This window comes from Drosophila serrata, unplaced genomic scaffold (genome assembly GCF_035046125.1).
Source record: "Drosophila serrata isolate PLE 108 unplaced genomic scaffold, ASM3504612v1 contig_362, whole genome shotgun sequence".
NCBI classification, from domain to species: Eukaryota; Metazoa; Arthropoda; class Insecta; order Diptera; family Drosophilidae; genus Drosophila; species Drosophila serrata.
The window spans coordinates 962395-978914 of record NW_028257260.1 but is presented as its reverse complement, the minus strand read 5'-3'; the positions used below and the strand labels follow the sequence as shown (position 1 = coordinate 978914).

Below are 16520 nucleotides of genomic sequence, written 5' to 3'. Positions count from 1 at the left end.
AGGTTAATGGATCTATTTACTTTTTTCATCAACTTTTGCAGGGTCCTCGAGCTCAGCTTTTAATACAGCTTCAAGGGATTATCTTTCGCCTGAGCTGGCAAAGTTAATAGATCGATTAGTTGAAATGAAAGTGGACCCGAGGATAGAAAAAGGTTTGTAAAGGGAGATTTTATTTTTAAGAGAGAGCTGCTTAATTAGCTAATTAATACATTAAGGCTTAGTTTTAAATTGCATTGGGGTTTATTTTATACATAAAGTAAAGTCAATATAAAGGTTTACTTTATGAGTAAAATAGCAAATGCAAAAGGACAAGTTTATCACCCATTTGTGCCATATTTTTGCCTTGTTTGTTGGCTCAATATTTGAAATTGATTTATTTCGATTCTTTACTTTTTTTACACTCCTCTCTAAACCTGTTGGTTTAACTACTGACCGTAACACAACCCAATTTTTTAAGTGCGAACCAGCTCTGTTAGCTGGTACATTTGGCTATCTGCCTATTTGATTGAGTGAGATGAGGTGGCACAAGAGGTATGGGGCATGCCCCACTCATTCAATGTGTCTCTGTGTGTGTTTGTGTGTGACTTTTGCTCCACCATATAGACACACACACAACCTATACACACACACACTCTCTTATACACCCGCCTGACAGCTTAGCCCCTCCTTGTGGAGGCATGACAAATGTCTGGGACATTTCGGCACACTTGTCAGGACGCAAAAGCCCAAAAGCCAATTCCCCTGGCACAACACACACACACACAATATACACACACGAAATGAAGAAAACTCGTCCAAGACGGGAAATGAAACGAAAATGGGGTAAATGTCCCCCAAGAAGGTGAATAGTAGAGAACTTTGAATACCCTTACCAGCAGAATTACCCTTCAATGCAGATAAAGGTACATCTTTAAAGTGTATTTATTGTGAAATTTAATTTATAAATTTAATTAGTAGTGCTGAGCTTTAATTTTAAATATAAATTAATGGGTCATTTGCTCAAGAAGCTTATTTTTAATATGAGTAGTTAGAATTTATCTAAGTTATGATTTGATATTATTTTGAAGAATTTAAAGTTTAAAGTTTTGATTAGAAAAAGAACTAACTTCTTTAGATTCTGTAGCTTCTATAGCTTCTATAGCTTCTATAGCTTTTATAGCTTCTATAGCTTCTATAGCTTCTATAGCTTATATAGCTTCTATAGCTTCTATATATCCTTTAGCTTCTATATCTTCTATAGCTTCTATAGCTTTTATAGCTTCTATAGCTTCTATAGCTTCTATAGCTTCTATAGCTTCTATAGCTTCTATAGCTTCTATAGCTTCTATAGCTTCTATAGCTTCTATAGCTTCTATAGCTTCTATAGCTTCTATAGCTTCTATAGCTTCTATAGCTTCTATAGCTTCTATAGCTTCTATAGCTTATATAGCTTCTATAGCTTCTATAGCTTCTATAGCTTCTATAGCTTCTATAGCTTCTATAGCTTCTATAGCTTCTATAGCTTCTATAGCTTCTATAGCTTCTATAGCTTCTATAACTTCTATAACTTCTATAGCTTCTATAGCTTCTATAGCTTCTATAGCTTCTATAGCTTCTATAGCTTCTATAGCTTCTATAGCTTCTATAGCTTCTATAACTTCTATAGCTTCTATAGCTTCTATAACTTCTATAGCTTCTAAAGCTTCTATAGTTTCTATGGCTTCTATACTTTCTACACCTTTTTATAACTTCTAAGGCATATAAATCCTTCAGATTCTATAATTTATAATATTTATATGAAAATTATAATTATAATCTCCCAAAAAATGACATATAACCCCTTTTAAGGGTATCAAAGGACATGAACCCTAAGAGTTTCTCACATATTGTGCCCTCTAAGTTCCTGCCATTCATTCGAGTTGCTTTTTTCCTACTTTCCTGATTCTGATTCTGCTTCTTTCACAAATTTTCGTGTTCTTTCTTTCGTTTTTTTCTTATTTTATTGTTGTTTTGGATTTTTCCGGCTCTATTTCCTTGGCGGTTGCAGACTTTTCGCATTCCGTTTGATTGTCCCCCAGGAAAGTGGCTGAAAAGTTGCGACCAGAAAACTCGTGGAAAAATGTAAATTATACTTGCTACTAATTTAGTCACGAGTTTATATATTTTATATATATATTCCTGATTCTAAGTACTTATACATGTATTAAGAAAATCGATTAGGGTTGGTTGGAATTTTAATAGCCACAACTTCCGCTTTCCTGCTAGTCATTTGGGGCATCATCATAACGGTCATTATCCTTGCACCCTTTTGGCACTATATATTTTTGTATGTATGCATGCCTCTCTCCCCGAGTGCATTTTTCCGCACTTTTCCGCACTCATTTCCGCCTTTCCCCCTCTGCTCTCTTTCTCTTGAAGCGATGACGCTGCAAGTTGGCGGAGGAGGAGGAGTCATTAGCCCGGGAAATATTGATGGCCGCCATCGACTAGTCATATATCACAAATTACCGAGGCAATGGCAGCACCAGGGGGTTAATGGCGCAGCCCGATGGCTGACAATTTTAAGCCCCGGCAAAAACGGAAGGCTAATTATTCAACGTCAATTGGCATAAATAATGCTACTGCTGGTAACTAGGAACTTGGAACATGGAGCATAGAGCGACAGGATCACAAGGACAATCGACGCCTTTTGCCTTATAAGGCCGGACAGAGAACTTAACCCCTTGGTTACCCCTACCTTCAATTAACCCCCTTGCCTGGCCTCACATAATTGCAGATGGGCGGGGGATTGGTAGTAGTGCAAGAATATGCATCTCTCGCCCACTAGAGGCAGCATTATTAATTCATCAGAAAATCCATCATCAAATGGGATGAACAAGGGGGAGGCTGGGTTTCTAGGTTCCAAGTGGGCGTGGCACATGTTGCAATGTGTGCGTAATTGATGTAAGAGCTGAACTGATGACGATGATGATGATGATGATGATAGTGGTAGTGCTTGCAGCTCCATTCTGCATATTTAAGCCGAGTGGCAAAAAGTTTTCGCGAAAAGGGAAGGTCAAGGAAGTCAACTGAGGTCAGTTTTAATGCAACTAGAATTAACTTGGACTGCAAAGTTAAGGAAATATCTGAACGAAAAGGTTGTATAATCAGCTAAACTTATTGTAAAAGTAAAGGAAAGTCTTACAGCGTTTAATCTCTGACTAATAATGTTAAATACTTGCTTTAATAAAAGTAAAATCAAATTAATTTTAAATGCTTCTGTAATTTTTTCAAACAAAAAAGTGTTTCGAGCCTTTTGCCACCTTAAAAATGTATTATTTATTATTTATTTATTATTTTCTTGAAACTTTATATAAAATATAAAAAAAATACCTTGCTTCACTTGTTAATAATTGAATTGAGTTTTATTTGGAGATTGCTTCTGTAATCTTTCAAACCTTAAAAATCTTTAGTATATTCTTAAAACTTTATATAAAATATAAAAAAAATACCTCGCTTCACTTGTTAATAATTGAATTGAGTTTTATTTGGGGATTGCTTCTGTAATTTTTCAAACCTTAAAAATGTTTATTATTTTCTTGAAACTTTATATAAAATATAAAAAAATATACCTTGCTTCACTTGTTAATAATTGAATTTAGTTTTATTTGGGAATTGCTTCTGTAATTTTTCAAACCTTAAAAATGTTTATTATTTTCTTGAAACTTTATATAAAATATAAAAAAAATACCTTGCTTCACTTGTTAATAATTGAATTGAGTTTTATTTGGGGATTGCTTCTGTAATTGTTTTAAAACCTTAAAAATCTTTAGTATATTCTTGAAACTTTTTATAAAATATAAAAAAAAAATACCTCGCTTCACTTGTTGATAATTGAATTGAGTTTTATTTGGGGATTACAAAGTAGCATAAACATTTTTCATTCTATGCCACCGCAAATGCACAATTTTTGCTATTCCCAGAAGCTCTCGTTTAACCCCGTGTTAGCCCCCCTTTTATACTCCCCCCCTTGCCAGCGCCCCTGGAGAGCTTAAGCGTCCACGCACTTAGCGGCCGCCCCGACGAGTTGTTAAAAATTTTATTTCTAAAGTGCTGGAAAATGGCCGAGCGCCAGTTTGAATCGTCGAAGCTCTCTCGCAGCAAGGAATTTTTGGCCATGACGGGGGTTCCCCTCTTAACCCCCCAAAGGCCCCCTTCTTAACCCCCTTAACCCCCCCGCGGTGCAAGCCTAGCCACAAAGAACGTTTTGCTCCAAAGTCGCTGTGGCAATCAAGTGATGGCCGGGTAAATTTTGTTTGACGTTGGCAAAAAAAAAACAGGATATTTATATATAATACAAAACTATATATATCCCTGGGTAGAAAAATAAAGTGTTAAATTTATATAAAACATATAAACATATACATTTTATGGAAATTTAATGCTCTATTTTCTATTCTTCATACTATTTTATAGTAAGGTTAGCAATCTGTTGAATAAATATTTATATTGGAAAATATATAAAAAAAATATATATACAAATAAATAATAATTAATAGCTATATACAACACATAAAAAAAATTAGAAAGTACAAAAAAAAATAAGCAATTTACTAACCAAAATGTTAATAAACAAACCTATTAATTTATTAATTATTTCCCATGAAGGTGGTGAGTTATCTTTCTCCAGAAAACGTGACGTTCTCAAATAGGTTTTTTTGTATCACTTTCAAAACCAATTTACAAAATGTAATTTAACCTTTAATGAGTCACGACTACACAACCTTTGCTCTTATCTATCTAAACTAAAAATTATTCAATTTTTTCCTATAAATATTGTTACCGTTTCTACCCCAAAATCAGTCTTCAAAATGTGCATTCTCTTTGTGGTACTTATCCTTTTCGGAAGTTTTTCTAGCAGCTTTTCTGATGAAAAATGCCGCTATGATAAGATTTATACTGAGGTCTTACGAGTCTGCAAAGAATCTAAATCTGCCAATTGCAGCAGCGAGTTAACCGTAAGCAGAAATCATTAAGAAATCATTACTTAACAATTTGATTCTAACTTAAGGAGAGAATCCTTGCAGAATATAACCACTTTCCTGCAAACCTTCTTGACCAAAGCGGATTACTTTTGTAAGTCACATCGTATAAAGAGATATTGCAAGGCTTGCCCTCAAATTCCGTCGTCTGGGAAAGATCTGATCGCAGCTGGGGGAAATGCAACGAATGCTACCGGAAATGGTAGTACGGATACCGGAAATGGTAATTCAACTACCGCAAATTGAGGTGCAAGGGAAAGCACTTTAAAATTCCATCTGCAAAAAAAATCCATAAAAAAATGAAAGAGTTTCAAGTTATAATATGCCTTCACATATTATGTTTTATAGATCCATATAATGTCTTAATGTTATCAAACTTTTTATGGTAATTTTCATAATTTTCTCGAGTGAATAAAGGCAATTTAATTGGTATAATTACCAGAATTTTTATTATTATTTTATTAAAACCTTATAATACTTTAATTTTGTTAAAGATTTTTGTATCTTTAGAAAAACATTTGCTTTCTTTGAGCCTTTCTTGTCTCAGAATTTAGTAATTTTTGCACTGAAATAACCCAAATAAACCCACTGTTTGGGCCTGGTCTACCTCGGGATGTGGACTGGCGCTGGTTGCTCTGGTTGAAGGATCCGGAAAAGGGTTCGGCAATGTGGCAGGTTTTGGATGCAGCCGCAGCATCAGAAGCAGTTTGGTTCAGTTTCATCCTGTGCTTGACTTTCCGTTTTCCCTTTTGGCTCTCGCTTCACCAAACTCTTGGATTTTTAATATATACTGGGGTGTGTGTGTGTGCGAGTGTGTAATATTTGCTAGGTTGTGTGTGGCATATTACTTTTTCATAAAGAAGCACAGCGATCGAAAGGATATAAGCCTTGAATGTGAACTAAAACCATTCAAGGGGAGACAGCAAGGAAACAGAAAAGCTGGATATGAGTTTGAATTGAATTTTAAAATATACATTTCTGTGACATTTTCTCAACATTTTCGCTTTAATTAAAATATATATTTTTAAGATTTTTTTTAGGACATTTAAAAATTCGTTTTCATCCTTACAAAAATCTGGCATACAAGTTTTTGTGCAAAAACCAAGGCGTCCCCAGTGCGCTGGTCGTACTTTCACTTTGATAGCCAGTTTTGGTAGCAGTTTTGAGTGCTCGGCACGGTACGTTCATATTCATTTATCATTGATAAGAAACATAATCAAGGAAATGAATGAATGCCAGACTGAGCAAATGAATGAATGAGAGAGTTGCGAGTGCAGCCCGAGTGAGTGAGTGAGTGAGTGAGTGTTTGGCTTGGTTGGGTGGCTTTCCCTGCGCTTTTCCTGCTGAATTTCCCTGCTTCTTTTCCCTCTCTCTATATGTGTATGTACCAAAAAGTGAGTGCACCGCTAAGCGCAGTTGACTTGCATCCCTAAGCTTGACTAACGCCATGTGGCAACTGTTTCTAAATCCCCCGCACATCATTCATCTCCATTTTGCAGCTTCGCAGTTTTCCCGGAGCAACCGGAGCGGAGCTTTTTCCCGCACATTTTCCCCTCCCCCAAACAGTGTTTTTTTTTTCTTTTTGCCACATTCCTGTGCGGTTTTTCGTCCTTGGTCCTGACAAGGTCTGCGCCAGTATCTCGTTCAACTTAAGGCGCCGGAATGTGGCAAGTGCCAGAAGCGGACGAGATACTGGTCCTTGATTGATCCTTATCACAGCCTTCACTCTGGTAATAATCCCATCGATTTCTCTTTTTATTCAGGACAGAATTACTTAAATTAATACTGTGAAAATTGGGAAAAAGCAATAATGGTCGATATATTCATAAGTAACAATCAAGGGTTAGTATCTTTGCCATCGATTCTTCTTTTTATTCAAGACTGAATTACTTAAGTTAATACTTGAAAAATTTGCAAAAAGCAATAATGGTAAAATATTCTCCATATATTCATAAGTAATAATAATCGAAGGTTTAGTATCTTTGCTATCGATTCTTCTTTTCATTCAGGACAGAATTACTTAAATTAATACTGTGAAAATTGGGAAAAAGCGATAATGGTAACAAGAAAATACTCTCCATATATTCATAAGTAATAATAATCAAAGGGTTAGTATCTTTGCCATCGATTCTTCTTTTCATTCAGGACAGAATTACTTAAATTAATACTTGAAAAATTTGCAAAAAGCAATAATGGTCGATATATTCATAAGTAATAATATTTGAAGGGTTAGTATCTTTCTAGCTTAACTACAACATTTCCCATTGATTATATATATATTTTAAGGATTATTTGTGCATTTGCAGAGAAACCTAATTACCCGATGAACGAACACGCTTTCACAATGGCGCTATAACGAGGACCAAGCCATGCAAAATTCACGAGTCCCATTCAACGGCAGTCGGGAAAGGTGAGTGAGTGGGTCACATGTGCCACCGAAACTGGTTAAAAGTCAATTAGTCTAATTGCCCAAATGCAATGAATGTCAATTTTAATGAGGCCACTGTGCAGCGACAACCGCGAAGGCGGACCAAGTGGACAAAGGGTCGTTCCGGTTTCCCTTCTTTTTCTTTTTTTTTTTTTTTTTAGTCAGCTCTTAACTATCTCTCACCTGTCAAAGGAAAGCACAGGGTTCCTCATAATTTCCACTCAAAATCAAAACAAACAGCAATAAACATAAAAATGAAAGCCCAGTGAACAACAAGGCAGCCAACAGACAGAAAAGCAAACTCAAGTGAAAGAAGGTTGAGAAATGTGGAAAGGACTCGGGGTTAGAAAATACCCTGGAAGATAAGGAGAGTGATATTTATTCTCTATCTAAAATATATATATAGTTAGAGAAAGTTCTCTATTTAATCTGTTAGTTAATTTAGGGAAATTTATAAAATTTATAGGAACCACTTTCAGGTTTAACATTTTCTAGGAGATTTTTGTTTCTGCTAAAACTTCAAGGTTCTTATTAGCGAAGGCTCCAGGATTACCTGTGAAGTCTTGCCTTTACTATTTACTCTATTCTCTATTACAAAATTAAATAAACACATTAATAAAGATATATTTTTGTATTTATAAAGATCTGCATGTAAATTTAAAAACAATATTACTAGTAGGACTAGGAGTTTCTTGTCTTACTGTTAAAGTTCCTGTTAAGAAAACTTCATGGACTCCCTGTCAAAACTTACTTTCACTTTTTATTCTCTTTGGAAATAATTATTAATTTTATAATACAAAATTTAAAGACAAAAATTTGTTTAATATATAAAATGAAATTAATCATTTAATATATAAATCTAACTCAATCTTGTAATATCTAAATAAACCTAAACTTGGTTCCCTTCATTCTAAGAACCCAACGGAAGTGCTTCAAGTGAACATTTCCGGGGGTACAGCACGTGTTCAGCCAAAAAGGACAAAGCAGAAACAGGCAGGAAAAGGGAAGAAGGAGAGTAGAATAAGAACGAGCACAAGCGGAGAAGTGAAAAAGGACACTCGTAAACTTTGCACCTCACTTGCTAATGTGGCAGCTTAGAGGCAGGACAACAACAAAATAAAAGCGAAAGATGCTTTCAACATATTTTGTGAAACACTCGGCAAATGCGAAAAGACGGGCAAGTGTCAAAGTTTTGTACTCACATTTTTTTTACACTGATAGCCTCCTTTTCCCTGTAAAAGCCCCTAAGCCATAATTAGAAAGGTCAAAGGTGGTCAAAGAATACAAGAAGAAAGAGGAGTTGTACTTAACTACTAATGTGTCAATTAATTAAAGCAAATTCAGTTGAAATATTTTTTGAAAAATTGAAAAACACCAGAAATGATAAGAGAAAAAGTCCAAGGTGGAAAACAGCACAAATTTAACTACATTTCAAGAGCTTATTCTTTTATTTCTTAATTTTAAATAATTAAATTTAAGTTAATAATTTAACAACTATTTCGCCGGCTCAAAGCAATTCAGTTTTTCCAGCTTAATTCATCAAAAACACCTTTGCCATAATATCCCTCTTTCGAAAGTAAAACCAAAGCCCTCAAAAGTAGGCAACACTATTCCCTCCACCGGAAATCAACATGGCAGCTGGAAAATGGAGGCGAGGTGTGTTCGTGTGTGTGTGTAGGGAAAATGGAAAACACCAGAGAGTAACAGACCCCGGGTTAGTGGTTAGATTTAGCAACGCATAAATTATCCACTGTAATTGAATTAAAATCAATTTTTGCATTCGTGCGCACAGAATGCATTTAGCCAGGGATCAGATGCAGCTGCTCCGGACTCGGATTCGGATTCGGATTGGGGATCCGGGTCCGGGTTTGGCTTCCTGCATCCGTATACTCTCGCTCTCCCAGTCTGCTCTCCATCCATTTCCATTTTGCGCACTTTTTGCCAGCGGGTTGTTAGTGGGGGGCACGCTGGGGTCAGCGGTAACAACAAGCAAACAACATAATCAATGGACTGGTCAACGCACAGACTCCCCTAGTTCCCTACGCACACCATACCGTCACCTGACCAATGAGGCATACACTGCAAGAAATTAGGTATAGGAAATGGTTTTTATGTCTGGAAAGTCTGCAATATTCTTATAAATATTAAGATAAACCTTGCATTTCATGCTAACAGTTAACAATGAATCCCTTAAGCATCTTTTTATGAGTTCCTCTTTGCTTTCTTCTCTTTTTCAGATCTTTCCACAAAGAAAGCACTCTATAAATTCTTAAAGTGCAGAACCAGCATTCATTTTTCAAGCCAAACTTTGACAAATTGATGCTGGCCAAGCTCAAAATCGATTCGGCGGTGGAAAGAGATACTGGAGGGTTGGGATTCCACTCGAACATCATCACATCACTGCGGCTAATTATTACTTTTTTACCTTGACCACGGACCTGCGGGCGGACGGGGCATGGGGCATGGGGCATGGGGCATGAGGTATGTGGAATCCAGGGGCAGATTGAAGCCACTTTGACAGTCGCTGATAAATCAATGTCAAATGGGTGTTTGCAGCGTGGGGTTTTTAGGGATGGGAACAGGGACATAGGCATGAGTGCATTACGTATGCCCGGTGTGTTGGCTAATTTGATTGAAACACACATAATTATGCAACTAAGTTACGGTTGAAGCGGATGGAACATGTCCCAAACGAGTCCAGGGGATTAGGATCTGTGCAAAAGCCCACTCCCGGGAGAGCCAGATTGGGTGTGGGATGAAGTGGGATTCGTAGGGATTCGTAGGGATTCACAGGACAGTCAAACTCTGCTCATTAGCATTCACGCTTGTTTCAGTGATAATTATTAGCTTTCAACAGTAAGCAAAAGAAATGTGATATGTAGTTCCATTGAATTTAGTTCCGAAATCACATCATTCTGAACTTTATTAAACCATAGCAAGCCCTTGGCTTTATATCCAAATTGTGAACATTCGGAATGATTTATTTATTTTAACTTTTGCTTAAACACGTAGCATATTTTGAGTTAAGTTTTTTTTTTTTCTTTTGTACTTCCTAATACATACCGACACTAAAGCTGAGGCTTTCAAGCAATCGGCATGTTTTAGTATAGTCCCTAGTCAGTACATTTTCTACACCAACTGTTTAAAAGTGGTCTCAGAGACAAACACTTAAAAATTCCATATACGTATTTATTTATTCATTTTTTTTGGTGAACATATCCAAAGCAAAATTATTCAAGTTCCAGTGGCGTGATCCCCTCCGCAGGCATATCAGGTGAGAGTAAGAGCGATTTGCTGAAGACCCTTGGGTCAGGACACCTACGGCGGAATCGCCGATTGTTCCGGATTGAAGATGAAGCCCGAGCAGCTGAATCGTCTAATCCGAGGCAATGGTCGAGTGCAACCATGGTTCCTCCGGAATACCAGCGAGATCTACGAGAGTGCAGTGAGATCATATTACGAGCATGGAGCCTCAGGCCACACAACACGTAAGTACTGGAATTAAAGAAGAGATATGTGTATTTTAACAATTTATACATGTTTTTTAAATTGCAATTTATAAGTTATTTTGTTTATAAGTTATTTTTGCTATCTTAAAGCCTTAGGAATGGGTTTTACCCTTAATGTTAAGGTTAAAAATGGTCATTAGACCTATAAACAGAAGCACTAGTTGTACTTGTTTTTAAAAAAGAACCGATTATCTATTCTCCTGTAATTTATCCTATTGAAACACATCAGCAAAGTGCTCTTAAGAAGCTAATTTGTGGTGTAAAGTGCAAGAACACACTCTCTGTTTAGGTTTTAGATAGCTATCAGATCTATAATCTATAATCTATCAGATTATCTATCCTTCTGTAATTTATTATATTAAACAACCTCAGCATAGTGCTCTTAAGCAGCTAATTTGTAATGTAAAGTGTAAGAACGCAGTCTCTGTTTAGGTTTTAGATAGCTATCTGATCTATAATCTATCTATAATCTATCAGATTATCTATCCTTCTGTAATTTATCCTATTGAAACACATCAGCAAAGAGCTCTTAAGCAACTAATTTGTGATGTAAAGTGCAAGAACACACTCTCTGTTTAGGTTTTAGATAGCTAAACATCAGCTCTAGTTAAATTTGTTTAAAAAACTTATTAATTATCTATTTTTATATTATTTATTCTGTTAAAAAATACCAATAAAGTGCTCTTAAGCAGCTAATTTACGATGTACAGCGCAAGGACACACTCCCTATTAAGGTCCAAGAGAGTCATCTTATTATCTATTTTCTTGTAATTTATGCTATCGAAAACGACCATCGGAGTGTTCTTAAAAACAGCTATAATGCCTTTCCTTTCTCCTTAATTTTCTATCTAAAAACAATAGACTTAAATATTTTGCTTAGCCAAATAAGGCTTGAGAAGAAGTTCAGGTTTCTATTAGCTCTTAAATACATCAGAAGCTATATGATAAAGTGGGTTCAATTCCACTTATACATTAACTAAAAGAAAGAATAGCCATAAAACTGAGAGATTAGTTTGAAACAAAGGGAGATCGTCTAAATCAATTATGTCCAAATATTTATAGGTATTTATTTGCTTAAACATATAATCCCAAATCGGGATCATCTAGATCGACTTGACTTGTAACATCCTTTCTCTCCCCGACTTCCAGATAAAAAGCACTCTCGCTTGCCCCATCAAACGGAGGAGAATCCGGGCCCAATAAGGAAGCTAAAGAAGGCAGAGACAAAGCCTAGTTATCTTGACGAATATCCTCGTAGCCACCAGATGCAGGCAAAGCAGGCGGCAATTATAGCCTCCGGCCAGCTACTGCCCAAGAGGATTCAAACCAGCAGCCGCCAGCGTTCGATGTCCTTCTCGCTGGGCGGCAAGGATATGGTCAGTGGCGGTCGTCCTTACTCCATCCTTGGGAAGACGGAAAAGGAGGACTGCAGCTCTACGAATGTCTCCAGCTCCAGCAGTCAACCCTCGGATCACATGCTCGGAACGGCTTCCTATCCGCGTTGCCTGCAGAAGAGCCGAGCAATGGCCCGAAGGGAACGCAAGGTGGCACGACAGGAAGAAAAGGATGCCGAGGAGAACAACACACAGCAGCTGGACATGGACATGAGGTTGTTCAGTGCCCGATCCCTGAGTGTGCCACCACCCACGGGCCTGGGAATGGGCAACGCTCTGCCCGGTCGGATGCCACCATGTCGCAAACATCACATGAATGCCATAGAGAAGACCACGCTGGCGAAGCCACCATTGATACCCATGGGAGAGGGTGACTCCCTGATGACCGTTGATGAGGCGTTAAAGCGCAAGATTTCTGTGGTAGATTCCGTCAAGGGGCATAAAACTAATTCAGAGTTGGGCCACCATTTGACCACCAAGGGAAACGGAAACCTACGCAACGGAAGTAACATACCCGATGTGATCCGTCAGCCTCCAAAGATGCGCTTCCGTTTCCATACTCTAGGTGGGATTTTGAGGTAATAAAGCTTCGTTTCATTAATTGAATCCCATTTATCTCTTCCTAGGTGATCGTGCCAAGCAATTCGAGTACATTCAATTCGCCGATGGACCGGTGAGCAGTTATGCCTTCAATCGCCGTTCTCAGGTTGGTGGTTACCCGCGTAGATTACACAAAGGTAGCAGCACCAGCTCTAGTTCCAGTCTCAACACAATCGGGAGACAGGATTATCAGCAGGTTCAGCCACAACAGCAATCGCGAACACTCACCGGTCGCAATGTCCTCTATGCGAATCATATGCAAAGAAGCCGCAGCCTGGAGGCAACATCCAGTGGTCATCGTTTGGAGACACCTGAGCCACCGCCAGTGCCAGAAGTTAAGGATGTGTATCGTAACTTGGAAACCCTAAGGAGCACGCGGGGATCTAGTGTGGATTTAAGCTCACGCTTATCAGCCAGGAAACACCCATCGGCAGAGAATTCAGGTAAGGAATACACACATATATATTATATTATCTCATCATCATCATCATCAACATCATCAGCATCCTCATCATCAAACCATGGACAAATCAATGCTGAAGGAGTCAAGTCAATCAAATGGGCAGATAACACAGAGGAAAATCCAAAAAGCAAGTCCTTAAGAACAGGCACTTTAGAATCTAGAGTGTCTAGGCAATCGAGTCGTCACTCTGCCGATGCAGGGCCACTGGAAAGGAGTTATGTAACCAATTCTCGGACAATGAATCCAGATTACAGGGTAACAACTGTTACCCCAAAACAGAATTCAAATTATAGTGCACATAACGAAAGCAATGGAACACCAAGGGATATCGATTGGCGTGGATCTTCGACGACCAAAGCACAATCCCAGCGATTGTTAGTAGGTGCGTCATTCAAGGGATCTTCGGTGGATCCTTCGGATGCCGCATCGGGTATATTTGTCGAAGAATCCCGTCCGTATCCTGCACACCATGAGCCAGCTCGTATCACTTGCACTGCCGTGCGACGAGCGCAATTGCAACAAAGTCCTTCTGACGAGGACTTTTCGAATAGCCTCAGCAGGGCCCAGGCCAGGACCAAGCACAAAGTGAAGGCAACACTAGAGAAACCCAAGCAGCGAGTTTGCGCTGGGAATGCCAACCGGCTAAGTCGCTCCAGTCATCGTTCCTTTTACCAGGCAGCCCAAGAGGAGAACCTGTCGGCAGGACATGCAACTGATAAATGTGAACACAAGCAGAAACAGGAGGAGTCGGAGAAAAAGTCGGAGAAGTCGGAAAAGAAGTCGGAGCAGAGAGAGCCAAATCTGGATATGCAAAAGTGGGTGCAAGGATCCAGAGCCATCACTGTTCCGTCATCTCAGCCGGTAAAGGCTGCCCTACAGCTCAGAGGAAACAATCATTTGTTGGCTGCCAGTGCCTCGCAGGTATGTCGATCTATAGAGAAAGAAAATAAAAATAATACTCTAACTTTTCCCTGATCCCTTCGCAGGTGTCGGCCTACAAGCGTGCCTATCGCAACCATCAGCAAATGCTAAAGGTGGAGGCCCTACACCAGCAGGCACAGTCTATGAAGAAGCCCAACCTGAAGCTGAACCCAAGCCGCAGTTCGGAGACGAGGCCGCACGTGACACCGCTGCAGCTTCCAGCTGCAGACCTAAGACCCTTTCACCTACCAAGGATGCAAGGCCGACAGGGACCTACTCTGGCGGTTAGTCGAACCTCGGTTCGTGCCGCTCTCAAGGCCACTGCAGATGGAAAAATAAAAAGGATGGCTTCAAGAAACGCAGCCAATGGCTCCCCAAGATCACCAGTAAAAGCAGCAGGTAAGTATGTTGCTCCTTCTACTATCAGAATTTTTCTTAATGCAGCTTGGCATTGCAGCAACTCCTGTAACAGCGCCCTTGACTGCAGGCGGAAAGCCAACGTCCAGGCAAAAGTCACAGACACCGCGTACACCAAAAGCCAGCGGAAAGGGAGCAGTGTCAGGAGCTGCAACTGCAACAAAAGCAGCAGCGGGGACTAAAACAAGGACTAAACCAGATGGAGGAGACGCCCAAAGGAATGGGGCAGTAGGACGAGCAATGCGGCAATCAGCTGTGATGCAAACCGTGCAGCAGCAATACTCCTGCAACGGCAACGGCAGCAACTGCAGCGGTAAAGGCAGTCCGCTGCTTGGCTATCGCCGTGATACCGTTAACCGCGCTGCGTTATCACTGCTGCAGCGACGCGACGAATCCGAGCTGAAGTCGGCACAAAGCCCACAGCATCGTAAACAGCATCAGCATCAGCATCAGCGCCAGCAGCAGCAGCAGCAACAGCAGCAGCAGCAGCAACAGCAGCAGCAGCAGCAACAGCAGCAGCAGCAGCAGCAACATTGCCGTCACTTATACTTTCAAAACACACCATGGCGACACAGCTACTAAATCCAGACTTTTTAGAAATAACTAATGTATTTGCCTATTTTACTGTTCAGTCCAGAAGCATAGTAGTAAAAAATGAAAATGTATTAGAAACCAAACCGAAACATCTGTTATAATGTCAAAAACTTTAACCAAAGCTCCCAAGCCAATCCTTTGAGATCGATAGATAAGAAAACAAAACAGAAATAACTCTGTTTTTGTATACCCATAAAAAGTATTATAAATTTAGTCAGAAGCTTAAAACACTGTGAAGTAGCCATTTCCGACCCTATAAATCATATATATTCTTGATCAGCATAACTTTGTCAAGAATGCATCCGCTCCTGCGTTAGTTGTTTGGCGCTTAACAAATCTTCATACTAAATTTAATTGTTTAAGAATTCCAATTATTTTTAAAATTTTTACAATTTTAATGATTTAACCCCTTACAATTTTTTTTTTTTTATTTAAAATGTCTGTTTTGCAACTTGAGATGGCCAGAAAGATTCGCCTGTTAATGCCGATCAAGAATATATATGATATATATATAACATCATTTTTGGTGGTCGCTGAGGTATCCCGTTACCAGGTCGCGTGTCACCGGCTGCAGGAGCAGCAATAATGGCCATTTAATCCGCGGCCACAACAACGGAGCAGAAACTACAAATTGGTTTAGGCATTCATTTGCCGCCTAAGTGGCCAGCAATCGGAAGAGTCCCTTCACTCGCACTCACGACACTCTTCCCCTTTTTATAATATAATCCGAGAGGGGTGGGTTTTCGTGTTTGTGAATAAGGGGAAAAAGCAGCGGAGCCAGTGATCGTAGATTTTGTTGCAGCCTGAAAGTGTGTAATCAACAAATGACATTCGTTTAAAATTCTACACTCTGCAAAAGTGTAATTTACAGAAAATTAAATTTTTGTCAATTATTGAACATTTGAACGATGTTACCCCTTATAAAATTGTGAAATTTCTAAAATAATTTTATTTTTTGGCTGGACATGGATAGATCGATTCGGCTGTTTTTGCTGATCACGAAAATATATAGTTTATAGGGTCGGAAATGATTTTTAACCATTTTATAACAAAAATAAAGATATTGTATTTATTCAAATTTGGCGGTTTTCTATATGGCAGTTTTCTACATGGCAGTTTTCTACATGGCGGTTTTCTACTTGGCGGCAACTGATCGTCTGTTTAAATTTGAAATGGCCGGTCAGTTGCCGCCAT

The 16520-nt window shown here is 38.9% G+C and overlaps 1 protein-coding gene and 1 long non-coding RNA gene across 2 annotated transcripts in view; both read left to right on the top strand.

Annotated features, from left to right (window-relative positions):
* LOC110184543 (uncharacterized) overlaps positions 1-868 on the top strand; it is a 114525-nt gene extending 113657 nt beyond the window's left edge. The window contains exon 4 of the long non-coding RNA XR_015273076.1: positions 42-868. This is a non-coding gene — a long non-coding RNA (uncharacterized LOC110184543). The remainder of the gene's footprint in view (positions 1-41) is intronic.
* Positions 869-7306: 6438 nt separating this feature from the next.
* On the top strand, positions 7307-15409 carry LOC110184549 (uncharacterized). Its single transcript, XM_086839064.1, has 7 exons — positions 7307-7410; positions 9666-10916; positions 12087-12896; positions 12958-13374; positions 13435-14315; positions 14381-14714; positions 14773-15409. The coding sequence occupies exons 2-7, from the start codon at positions 10781-10783 to the stop codon at positions 15312-15314; spliced, it is 3120 nt and encodes a 1039-aa protein (XP_086695190.1). The 5' UTR covers positions 7307-7410; positions 9666-10780; the 3' UTR covers positions 15315-15409.
* Positions 15410-16520: the final 1111 nt, after the last annotated feature.

Coding starts and splice junctions, on each gene's coding strand:
- LOC110184549 (XM_086839064.1), top strand. CDS start 10,781: ATGAAGCCCGAGCAGCTGAATCGTCTAATCCGAGGCAATGGTCGAGTG. Junction 10,917..12,086: donor AGCCTCAGGCCACACAACAC/GTAAGTACTGGA, acceptor CCCGACTTCCAG/ATAAAAAGCACTCTCGCTTG. Junction 12,897..12,957: donor CTTCCGTTTCCATACTCTAG/GTGGGATTTTGA, acceptor ATCTCTTCCTAG/GTGATCGTGCCAAGCAATTC.